The sequence below is a fragment of the Notothenia rossii genome, assembly GCF_949606895.1.
Source record: "Notothenia rossii genome assembly, chromosome: 3".
NCBI lineage: Eukaryota > Metazoa > Chordata > Actinopteri > Perciformes > Nototheniidae > Notothenia > Notothenia rossii.
This window is the reverse complement of record NC_136901.1, coordinates 27,350,214-27,363,687: the sequence shown is the minus strand read 5'-3', so window position 1 is coordinate 27,363,687 and position 13,474 is coordinate 27,350,214. Positions and strand designations below refer to the sequence as shown.

Here is a 13,474-nt window from a genome sequence, read left to right as displayed (position 1 = left end):
CTGTATCCCTCCCACTGATAAATCAGAGATGAGATAGATTTCCTGCCTCTCTCCTCCTCTTTGTAAATGCTGAGTGAATGATCCTGGATCAGTGTGTCTAAGTTGCAACATGATGCAAAGGTTATAGCAGGATAACTCTGGATCAGCGGGAGGAAGGACTCATCCTGTTACTACTGCAGGTTAACACTGATGTTGCTGCAAATAGACTGATTGGACTGCTTTATGTATGTTTTATTAGTATTGTTATTACTTTTATAGCCCAGTTTGCAATAATGTGTGATGTGCAATAACACAAACTCTTCAGAAGTTGTGCATGTTGCTTTAAAAGCCTTAAAAATACATTAGTAGTGCGTTGGCCTGTTGCTATACTCAAACTAATTGCTTGATATCACTATGAACAATTGGCTTCATTCACACGCCATTGTCTTGCTTCTCTTGTGTTTATTTGAAGAAACTTAGAGAAAAAAAATAGATTTATGAAGTCCTAACTCATCATTTGTATTGTTTAGTTGTGATCTTAATTTAAATGCAACTCTAATTTAAATGCAACTCGCTTGTATTAGACAATCATTTGTTGATTCGACTATGTTATCAATACAATATTCGACAGAAATCAGGACAAAAAAATTACCCGTGTGAGTGAATGGTAACCGGAGGGATTTGAGAACAGAGAGATCCACGAGAGAACTAAAAAGACAAGTTAACTCATGAAGGGAGACAGAGCTCAGAAACAGAATTGGGGAGTTGTTTACTTGGCCGATAGAAACAGAAATGAAAAAAGGGTTAGGCATGACAGTACAGGCCCTGGGAAATGGAGAGCTTGGCCGGACAGACGTGTTCACAAATCTACCCTGACACAGGTTAACAAACTCACAGGCACTCTGGAGGCCAGGTAAACAGGAAGTGAGGATGGATCACTGATGCCTTTATATCACAAACACAGCTGAGTCAATACGGCACTATCTTAACTGGCACAGAAAGAAGAGAAAGTGAATCTGCTGACTCTCAATGTGTTTAAGAGATATGAGAGTTGATTTATTTCGGTCATTATTTCCCCATACTGAACGATTAGCTTTACTGATAACTGCACAGTCATATGCACTCACAGTATCCAGCTCGCTTATCTACAAAGTAAAACTCAAATGTTTCTTACATGCTGATATCAGCTGTATGAACGTACTTGTTGTGATCTTTGCTATTAAGAACAACGATTAGAAAACAAAAAAGAAAGACTCTCCAGCTCCAAGAGGAAGAGGAAGGTAGGAAGGAAGTAGGGTTGTACAATTAATCAAACAATATTATCGAAATTGTAATATGTGGAATATTACATTACATGTCACTTGTTAGACGCTTTTATCCAAAGAGACTTACATACTCTCAATACTGTGGACACAGCCACATGCTGACTGCAGTGGGGAATGAACCAGTGCTCCCCTGATCTGACAGCACACTACCCCACTGAGCCACAGCCTCCCTGTATCCTTTCCCAATAACCAAATTCCATGAACATAATATTTGGTCAAAAGAGTGTGAAAATATAATCTGGAGCTGCAAAGCAGTACAGGCTTTGTGCACAAAGGTAGAGGATATTCATTTTTTTGATTATTTTCTACTCAGCAGGAAGCTATTGCAACACGCCAAACACCATTTGATTAAAGACCATCGTTCTAAATTAAAATATCTCTAATCAAAAGCAGCCACTTTGAACTCGTCCAAAACATGCCTGAATAATGATGTCCGACAGAGGTGCTTAGAACTACAGATCTTACTACAGATCTTACTCGCAACGAGCAGGACAGTGTGTGGTGACCTTAGGCTGGAAACTAGCCTGTGATCTGACAAGCCATCACCAAGCGAAACATTACAGCTTCTTCAAAGAGCCTCTCATGATGGGAATCATCCCTCTCACCAACTGATGGGTCCAACAAACCAAGGTCACATCAAACACACACACACACACACACACACACACACACACACACACACACACACACACACACACACACACACACACACACACACACACACACACACACACACACACACACACACACACACACACACACACACACACACACACACACATACACACACACACACACACACACACACACAAATATCAAGGGGAAACATCTGGCCAATGTTTTTGAAACAATGGTCAAATAGCTAGCAGCAGCAAATCCACAGTTTGCAAAAAAAGTGTATAGAAATCTGAGAAAATTAATGTAATCCTTACTCAAATTACTTGAACTTGTGGTTTTAAAAAGGGGTCTGCTGTTTATTTAAGTTCATTTAAATGCATGCTATTTTTATTAAACACACACAGCACATGGATGTGCCATGCTAACCAAGCTAGCTTGATAGTGATAGCATGTAGCTTTGAGTTCGCTACGCTAACAGCAACTCTTCTCATTTCTACCCTTTCATCCAAATATGGTAACATATGGCCAATATGCCAAAGTCAAGTCTTCAAATAGATATTCAACAAACTAATGAGTGATGTCGCCTTGGTTACCGTAATTTTCGGACTATAAGGCGCACCTGAATATAAGCCGCAGCAGCGGCATACCACTCTCGGTTCCACTTTTAATTTTGGGCGCTACCTGTCTCACTCTTTTCCGGCCTCCAGCTTTTCCTGCTGGAACCCGCCGCTTAAAGGTGGGGGTCCGCGGACCGGCCATAGAGCCCATAGAGTTAAAGGTGGTGGCCGTTAGCTGTAAAAATCCATAGATTAGCCGCACCGTTATATAAACCGCAGGGTCGAAAAATAGGGGAAAAGGCGCGGCTTATAGTCCGAAACTTACGGTACTTGTACTTATTTTCTACAGTTTAAATCCAAAAATCTCAGTTTGTGGAAGACTCTACCAAACTTTACACAATATTTAGTGCCGTGAGGAGAAGCGCACTGTAGGAACTTCTATGTGTCTTTCTCTACCTTTGCAGTAGAAAATATCTCCGTCACACAAATACAGAGGTAAACAAATCAACAGAAACCATCTGATGTTCTGCAGCAGGGGGTTATTTGTCTGCTTCTGAACTCATCAGCAAACATCCTCTGTGATGAGAAAACACTCAGGACAGATGCTCCCATGTTTGCATTAACATGAAGCAGATGTGTTGTGTGTGTAATTAAGAGAGGACACAAACATCCTCCTTTGCACAATTAAGAATGTTAGGGATAACAAAAACATATTTTTAAATAATGACTCCTGGATTTTAGAATGAGGAAGACTTAAGCATCCGTCCAACTGTCCATTATGTTAGTTAATGACAACTGCTGCTGGCATATTTAATCAGATATCTAATTAATTCATATAACCATGGGTAGCCTCAGGCTGAGTTTTTGATGGTTCCAGAAGACTCATTTTACACTTTTGCTCTTGTATTTTTTGAAATAATAGGCAGACAATAAATGATTATACACCACACTTCACTCTTTAAATGTCAAATATGACTTGGTGCAGTGGCATAGACATTACTTTAGCATTCACTTTTTCTAGTTACAGCTTCTTAGGGGTCAATTAAGGTGGGCAGATACAAATGAAGCGCACTGTATTTCGATTGTGTTGTATTTGTGGTTTTAAGGAAACATTCTAGTGAACTTCAGATGACCTTGATTAGTTTTTAGTCATTTTAATATTCAAACTGTCTCCTAAACTGAACCTGCATGTGCATTCTGCGAAAAACCAAACAGCTACATGTGCATGGGCTTCTCTGGGCCGCACCACCTTTCATGTTGTTTTATGTTACACACTTCTCATCTTAATTGCCCTTTTACAGTTTTCCCCTGCTCCTCGATCCATCTATTCTCATCCTCCTGCCAAATGTCCCGTCCATCACTCCCCCTCTCTCTGTTTGCGGCTGGTTGTGTGACATTTCACTGCAAAACACACACGGCTCCTCAAATGTGCGCACACATACAAACAAATGCGCACACATGCAGAAGACGGGGATATAGAGAGCTTTCTGAAATGCCAAACACTAATTCCACACAACACAGGACGAGCAGCATGACATCTTGCTGCAAGCAAGTAACTTGTGGATTTCCCTGGAACTGAAAGGTTACACTATACTTAACATTCGGAGGATCAATGGTGACTATAGGTGCCACCAAACTCAAATAATGAACTGAGAAGCATTGCATTCAGAATCCATGTAGCCAATTTTCTTTTACTAGGAGACAGACCCTTCAGAGTTTGGAGGATGTCAGCCATCTGTGTCATATCTCTGTGAGCAGACCAAAGCTTAATAGCCTTAGATTTGTAGCCAACAATGATGCTGTTGCTATGGTGGAATGTCACCAGTGAGTTATCTCCAAGGCCACCACTCACTAACACCACAATTTATTGCTGTAGACATTTTCATTGGTCACTTCCGTATATGTGGGTGTATTCGAGTGGTTGACACCCAAAATGCACTGAGTCCTTAAGACTATATTTAACTGTGTATGCCGATATCTATATATCAGATTGAAAATTAATTAGCCCCTAGGATAGATAACAGTGTAGGACTTTTGGAGTGACCCACTGAATGACGTAGGGTGCTAACGTCAAACTGACATCACATCTGAAACCCTACACTTCAGCTAAATGTATTTTTAGAGCAACAAAAAAAACGAAATATCCTTGTAGTGGAACATGTTCATTATATATGGTACTAGTACATAATCCAGGAACAAACGTCTGTGTGGTTTTCACTGAAGAAAGCTCATGTATGATAGCTTTTCAATCTTATGAGTAAGTTAAACAACCTGGTGTCACAAGTTGAGTTGTAGTGTTTCTTTTCTAGCTGGTAATAAATGAATTCATAGAATATTTTCAAAGTGGAAAAAACAGTGAGGTTTGATGTGAAGAAAGAGTATCCACCATAGCCGTGGTGACTTTCATATTGTGAAAGAAAGTGGCTTATCTATTCTTTGCAAGGACAAGACATCAGGATATATATGTACACTTCAGTAACTTAAAGACATCAGTACTTGAATATTTTAACTTCTCCATAATAAACCCAGGCTCCACTCTAAACAACTGGCAGATTTGTTGGTGGCAGAATAACACAGAAAGCAGTTGGGTTTCTCTCGAATCTCAAGTCTTTTAAAAGAGCTGTCATGATCTCGCCAACAGCAGCATTCAGGGAAACATGTTTAATTCAACAGCTTGTAACAGCCATCCTATATTCTTTGCATCTCTGTTGGTGTCAGTGTGCTACAAAGTTTGGTACCGGTACACTGGTTCAGAATAGAAAATACTTTTTTGCAAATTAAATCTAAAATCGTATTCACCCTGGTAGCTCAGAACTCGTCAAAAAAAAAAGAAGAAGTTTTTAGACTGAGACAGCTTTTGTCTGTAGAAAATGATTTCAATGTTGAGCCACTGGAGGAAAGGTACATTAGGTTGACTTCCCAGGACAAAGCACAGTGTGCACACGCTCATCAGGTCTTGGCTTCCTCACTCTTGTCAGAAAGTTAATCTATTAAATCACTGCTGATAGTTTGCAAAGTTCACTCCAAGTTGAACGATAAATGAAAGTCGAGAACACCAATGTCACTTGCAATTTCACCTCATCATGACTAATTCTAAATAGACTGAGGAACAAATATGAACTAAGCTGATAAGACTTTTCAGGTTCCCTTTATTCGAACAGACCTCATTTTATCCAACTACAGGTAGGTAACCAGGAACAGGACTCAATATAAACCATTCATTAAACCAAGGATGTACGTATATCCTTCATGCAAGAGGATCCTTATTGTTTCACCTACTAATTAGAGTCTGGTCAAAGCAGAACATACATTATCTGTTACTGATCTAACTAATCATTTTACAAATCCCACTGCTGACATTCATCCTCTGTTCATTGACACTCTAGTTGCAAAACAGTGAGATTTCTAAGAATGCTTCCCCAAGCAACTCTCATTGTCTTCCAAGAACTGTTCACCTTGATATTTCACTCACTTGCATCCACTCGAAATTGGAAAATAGGTGTATCGTGGGCCTGGTTAATCCAGTCAAAGATCTCTCCAGTTTTATTCATAGCTACAGCACTTTTCACATTAAGCTGCGAGGCATAAAAAGGCACATGTTGTGAGAAAGCTCCTTGTGTTACCTGACAATCAATGAGATAGCAAATTGTTTATTCTTAATTGCGGGGTGAAAATTAAAATGATAATGTGCAAATGACTTGTAATGGATTGGAAGGGATCTGAATGATAACCGCAGGAGACCCACAAACCGTCTATTATGTGCTTCTTTTTTATCTAACTCAATTATTAACTGGGTTACCTTTAGTAGGCAAACAGAGAATAAATGAGCATGGCTGATTAAACATTGTGTTCCACAACATTATCAGGTTTATTGAATGTTTTAAAACTAATATTAGTGGTATAAATCAAGACTTTTTCAAGGCCGTTCAAAAGGTGTCATGTGGTTCATGATATAACTAGCTTATATGACTTGTACATGAACAGCAAATGCAGATCATTATTTTTAATGACCGCCGCCTACTCAGTCTGTTAACATGGTTTCTGCTGACGACACTGAGTCTGCTAACAAGCGTTTGCACTTGCTGATTAAACAATAGTTCTGTCTTTATGCAGGGGTGTATTCAGCACAGACACAACTTTAGTTTTTAGTCTGAAAACCCAGAAATAAAGAATAAACTGAGCATGTCAAGTGATGAAAGGAGTATCCGAGAAGGCTGGAGTGCCACTTACAGTAGCAGTGACTTGTTGTTCTCAGCAGCTGCTTCACCACGAAGAAACCTTATAAAGATGTCCTTTTCTCTCAAGGTTTTCCCTGCATCGTACCATTAACCATGCACGACTGTCTCCAATAGTTTGAGATGGGCTCTCATGAATCCATTCACAGCAGATAAACCATCGCTGCTGTCAAAATACCTCATGTCAATCATTTGGAGACCATGACAATTGCCTATTTTCCAGGTTGATAACACAGCACTTGGACATTATCCACCAAGTTTTTCCATCATCTGAAGAGGTCAGCATTTTCTCACACATAGCGATAACTTTAAAATTCCCACACAAAGCGGCATCAAACACACGTGGCTGAATGTCCTACCTTGACCCCTCGCACTCTGAACTCGGCCAGGGCTCGGCTCATCTTGGAGGCTGCGGTCTGCAGGTCCTTCCCGCTGGCGATGACTTTCACCAGGAGGGAGTCGTAGTGGGGGGAGATGACGGCCCCCTGGAAGGCCGAGGCGCTGTCCAGGCGGATGCCCATGCCTTCGCCGCTTCGGAAAACCTGGCAGGAAGAGAACAGAGGAGGGGTAAGTGACTAAATATGATAAAAAGATCTCATGTTGCTGTAGTCCTGCCTGACGCCCACATTATTATTTTCAGCGGCACGTGGAAAATGGTTGACGTCCTCACTGATCCATCTTTTTTTTAATATACGTTCAAATTATCATTGACATTTAGATAGTCTATGTTGTGATTTTAGAGGGCCAATTATGATTTTGGGGGGTTCTCCTTTTCCTGTAATGTGTTATATAGGTTTTTGTGCATGTAATTGGTCTCAATACGTAACACACACGCTTCTCTTGGCTAGCATTCTAACACATTGACCTTGAAAAGCTAAGGGGCGGGACATCTTTAAGCCCTTGACCAATCACAACAGAGCCAGCCAGCTAACCAATCAGAGCAGACTGGGCTCTGGTTTCAGACAGAGGGTGAAAATAACAATTGTATAAAAGAGGCCCTATAAGGTGTCATGTGCTGTAGACACAATGAAGCGCCCTGACTAATTTGTTGTACTCGGCTACATAAATACAAATATGATTGAATGAGATGTATTACAAATGTAAAAATTACATTAAATATGAACCGCAAAACAAAATGGATACGCAAAATACTTTGTCATACTTAACTTCCTAAAGAGAAAGTCCGCAAAACACAATGAATGAATCAGTGTTCATCAGCACAGAGAGAATATAAATATAATATAGTGTTGTTGATTATTTTATTAAGTTGGTTTCTGCTGCAGCTGGCATTAAAATACACCATCATTTGTCAATTTAAGAGAAAGTGTTTTCATTTGGGTTAATGTAGTCCCACCCATCACAGTCCAGTACTCTGAGTCTTTTAAAACCTGATATTCTTTAGAGGAAACATTAATACTTGTGTCAACTACATGCAACTGCTCTTCTTCTGTTATTAGCGTTATTTAAAGGGTTGAGCTAACTAGAGGTTATAAAGCATGCATCCATTGATTGAGAGGTGCAATTATGCATGCTGGTGTCTTTATGTGTCCATTTGGATTGCAGCCTTGGACCTTTGTTGTATGTTTTGTTTAATTTTACTCTAAATGCCAGACACCTATAAATAATGTGTTGCTTATCCTTCCAATTGTGCAAGAGTTAGAGTGAAATGGTTATCTTTACTCTCGTCAGTTCAATATGTCAGTGCAGAGGCTGTTTCATTCCTCACTTTAATATATCAACGCCCTGTGAAAGACGCGGGAATGTAAAGCATCTATTGTTGTAGCCTGAGCGGAAATTAACCTGGAAGACAATGGCAGAAACACATGAAAGAAGAGCAAAATAAACAGACATGAGAGGCGAGGGAAAACAAGCAAGAGATGAGTGAGCGGCGGAAAAGGCTGCAGTGCCCCAGAGCACTTGGCAGGAGAGGAGGAACGGAGATGTGAGGACTGTCCAACACCGCAACATATGGAGCCCCTCGAGGCCTGGAAGAGGAAGATGACTAGATATTATAATTATAACAATGTTGTGCCACACTGACGATGTGCTGGTGATATTTTCAGACAGTGTTGAGCTTTTATGGCCAACAATATTGTGTTTATCATCCTTATGCCCTTTACAAGACACCATTTTATTGAGAGTGCTGGCTGTGTGTGTTATTTCGTGCAATGTTGTCTGTCTCCAGGGGCTGGAAATTATAAAGAAAAACACTTCCCTCAGTAATGCAAGTTAGTATGATGACAAATGGCCTACAGTATAGCAGCAAAATGCTCGGACAACCTATAAAAACATTGCTGTACAACCATGTTATATTCCAATGCTGCAGTATTTGTCTTAAACATATAAATATGCTAAATAGGCAAAACCAATAGACACAAACATACAATGAACATCAAATGTAGCAGGGAAGCACCCATCAATATACCATCAAGCTGAACGCTAAATCACTGCTTCCAGTGGATATTCATGCATTTTCCAATTGGGATTCATATTTAAAATATGTCTTAATCATATCACGAGGAGGAGTTGATCTTTTAAAATGAAATGGAGGTTGAGTTGAAAGGGACTGCATATCTAACTGTAAATGAATGAGATTCTGTAGCAGAGAACATTGCCACGAGTATTCCTTCCCACGCACACGGCCCCTACCTGAGCACTGTGCTGTTTCAAGGCTCAAAGCCCCCATTTCCAGGCTGCCATTTTAATAAAGTCCGGCACTCCCCTTTGATTTTAAAGGCCTGAGGCAGGTCATCAGCACTTCAAGTGTCACCGAAATAGATTCCCATGTTCCACACTTGCGCTCTCTGGCGTGCATGTGAATAACTCTGCAAGCTGCTCTGCATAGTGGTTTTAAATTCAAAGAGTAGGTTAGGTATATCAGAAGGACACTATTGGAATAAGGAAACCTTTAAAAAGATGTGCAATTATCAAGAGAGATTCAACAGCTGTGCTTACACAAAGGGTTTACTGAGGACACAATCATGTTTTTAATAATTACTGAATCCATTGTAGGTGGGCACAATTGTTCAAAATAGGCGCTGATGGCTAGAGGAAGGCACCACTCTCAGAATAACAAAAATATTGGAAACTAGGTTACAACAGGAATGGAAAAATAAATGAGTGCAACGTTTATTTATAACTTCTCCTTTCCGGAGTTTTTCTGTTGCCCACAGAAGTGTTTTGTAGACTTGAATTTATGATGGCCACATTTATCGTTGTTTTTCAACCATATTTTTAGCCAAGTCTGAGGCACATTGTTTACACACAAGACTTGAGGCGGTCGCCAACAGTCCCAAATGCCCCTGGGAAAATCTACACTCTGTTTACTTTGCCTCTCTTTTCATTAAATGGTTCCTTACTGTGAACAAAGCATGTTTTACAATTGTTCTTTGCCTCCAGTTAACGCCGCAAGCCAAGCATACTACACACAACACTGAGGGCTGTCGGACGGCTGCCCTGTGTTTATTTGTACATTTTTGCATTTCATGTCAAAACGCTTGGAGAGTACACAGTAAAACAGCATTCATAGCTCACACTGAAACTGGTGCTGCCCTATTAGCTTTTACTTATTCTGTCTCTGCATCCACACAAGTCGACAGAGCATCAAGGCTATTTTTAAGCAACAATATTTCAGCTGAATAATCACACAGTTTAGGCATTTGGCTAACACTTTTATCCAGAACAAAGTGATAAAAGGGGAATGCGGAGGATCAGTGAGTGGCTCCGAGGCACTTCTGTTGCCTGACATCCCGGCCTTTGTTGCTGACTTGCAGTTGCAGTGAAATGCTTGAACTCGTCAGGGCCACCCAGCAGTCTTTGAGTCAGGTTCTGCATCTGGGATGCTGCCAAGAAAAGTCAAAGGTAGCTTCTTCAAGGCCAAAAGCCCCATCGTGCAAAGCCTCATTTGTTTATTCGCCCCCAAAACGGCTCTTTATTACACTGCACCAGTTGCATCACAAACCTTTAAGCATGATAATTATACTAAATACACCCACTACCTTCTATAAGCCCGAGGTAGCATTGCAGACTCTCATTGAACTGGAGCCAGACAAAGGAGCACAATATAGTGGATACATTTGCATATATATATACATACTGTTAAAGGCATTGGACAGAAATGAAGCAACTTCAAGTGCAGACACAGAAGATATTTTGTCCTGAAATATTGTCCAACATTATTCTAAATCCAATTCCTGACTGTAAACAATCCTGTCCTGCTTGTGTCAGGAGACTAATCAAACAGCAGCAAGACAGATGTTAGCTGTTACACTTTACTGCACCGACGTATGGGATGTGTAGTCCGACTGGAACCAAGCAAACTAGCAGCGCCTCGGTTATTGGAGCCACTCAGATGGAGGTTGTTTTGTAGGGAAATAAAAACAACACTGATTTTATTCCAGAGGGTTTTCCCATGTGTCCTGCATGGCCTTCAGGTTTCGAGTTAAATGAATCTCACGCGACGTTCCATGTGAGAGAATTTCCAACAATGACTTCACAAAAACTGTTCTTTGTTCATTATTTATGTGTGGAAGCATTTCCATATTTACTTTTCTCTACTATGTGCTAATGAGGGGTAATGCACTTTTATGCCGTGCCTCTGTGCATAGTGAATATAGAGCGTATTAATTTTGGCCTTGGGGCATATAGATATAAGAGATGAATGGTGCCACAACAACAGCCCGCAGAGACGAGGAAGTCCCTTTATCTCACACGCACACAAGTGGGACACAAACCAATGCAGTTCCACTGAAGACCCTGCAGAAACAGAGAGGAGAAAGAGATACAGTACGGCAGCAGGTGAAGGGAAAGCCAAGTAGCGTTTTAATAATTAAAGTCAAGGTGTCGGCTTCTTTCAGCCTAGGGCACTGTCTTACACGGAAACCCCACTTTCATCTTTAACACTCTCTCCATGTCATTGTCTCTCTCCGTCTTACATCCCTTTCTCTCACGCTAGCCACAGATAGGCCTGTTAATAATGGAAGTGGTAAGGCATTGGAAAGGTCTTGCTTACAACTATAGGCACTGATTTCCTTCCCATTGTCCTTCACATTCACCTGATGCTGGCTCCTTATTTATAATAATCCACCCCTTTGTTCCTATAGATCCCTGTTTATCAGTCCATACACACAAACAGAATTAAACAAGCTAACATCAGGACCTTTAGTTTATTGCTTACTTGTTAGCTCACTGGATTCTCAGTGTGGTTGACACACTTTACTCTGCATTTTGTGAAAGACTCCTTTGTTCCTGCTTGTTATTTATCAGTCACCATCTCGCCGTGTAAATCCCCTTTCCATTTCTCAGTGCTTGAAGTATATCAGACACAAGGGCAGCGGTGTATTTCTCTGATGTTAAATAACTGCCATGGGTACATTACAAATCCTCCCTGCAATTGATATATCTGAATTCTCAATACTTTTGTTTTCAGGCTACAAAGTCGATTTCTCCATTGATGCTCTTGGATTTTTTTAATTGTCAAAATGGCTTCTGGATTGGTTTCAGAGGCATGAGTCATAAAACTTAGTGTTTGGTGGATAGTGGAAAATAGAAATAAAAGAAGGCCAACAGCATGAAAAGTGAAGTTACACAGTTCCATTGATGTACAAGAAAACCATTTGGATAAAATTCAAAAAATGTGGTGTTCTTAGTTTATCTGAATATTCATTTAAGGAAAGAAACACATAGTGTAAGCTCATGTTGGACACATTGCCAGAGGAGGTTTTACAAAACAATTGGGAGATAACTCCATATATGGAATGTGTGTGCATTTGTCACAGTGGCTTTGCTTCAGATCCTTGCTATTTATCATGGAGATAAATATCACACTCGCCATTGCTGAATTATATATGAACAAGAGAAATGGCTCTCTTTAGCCAAAGAGAAGAATTTTATTACACTCCATTTATCCAAAGGACTCATGAAATCTCCTCAAAACCGTTTATTCCGTTTAATCTAATTTTAAAAAGGAAGGATTTCCTCGACATCCACTCATCGGATTGACTCTACACACAAGTTTCTACTGACTATTATGTGTGTTATCAAGACTTGAATTGCCTTTTTATTTGCATTTTTCACAGCTGACTTCTTTGAAAGTACATTAATTCATTTATTTGGTCTCATGCTGACATATGAAACTGACATGGCTAACATATACAAACAATTGCCCAAATACAACATAAGGATAGGGATTCTCTGTTAGTTTCTCACAATGAGCAACCAATCTCTCATTGTACATACTCACTGGATCTATTGCTATTATATAAATATTGATCAGTGCAGCTTTGAGGGGAATTAATTATGTTGTTTTTGTGCAGTATATCATGGTCTGCATGACAGATCTTGGCTCTTGCTGAACTACATTGTTTTGGTTAGATTAGCCATTCAGGTTTACAATTTAGCCATTACTCTTCCAAATATATTTAGTTATTGTGAACATCATACACAAATTCATCTCAGAATACATCTCTCAAGCTTAGTTTTGACTAGTTTGGTCAAATCCAATTGAAAATATGTTCATCTTGGCAAGATTTAAGCCAGATTAAACAGTAAATGTTAAGAAAATAAATGACTCACTGATTCGTCCCAATGTTGCAATATGTTGTAAATATAAAGTGTTTGTGAATGTTCCTGTAGATTGCTGCCTGCTTCCTTATTTAAATATAATCACTTGTAAATAGAATGGGCTTGATTAGAGGAACTCTGGTGGTTTCAAGCAATGACTGATCCTTCAAACGTTCTTAAAGTAATGTAGCTTGGTAAT

The 13,474-nt window shown here is 39.9% G+C and overlaps 1 protein-coding gene across 1 annotated transcript in view; it reads right to left on the bottom strand.

Moving 5' to 3' along the window:
• pcxb (pyruvate carboxylase b) overlaps nucleotides 1-13,474 on the bottom strand; it is a 298,980-nt gene that overhangs the window by 141,850 nt on the left and 143,656 nt on the right. Inside the window, 1 exon segment of the mRNA XM_079671136.1 lies at nucleotides 7,074-7,256. Coding sequence (XP_079527262.1) covers nucleotides 7,074-7,256 — 183 coding nt within the window.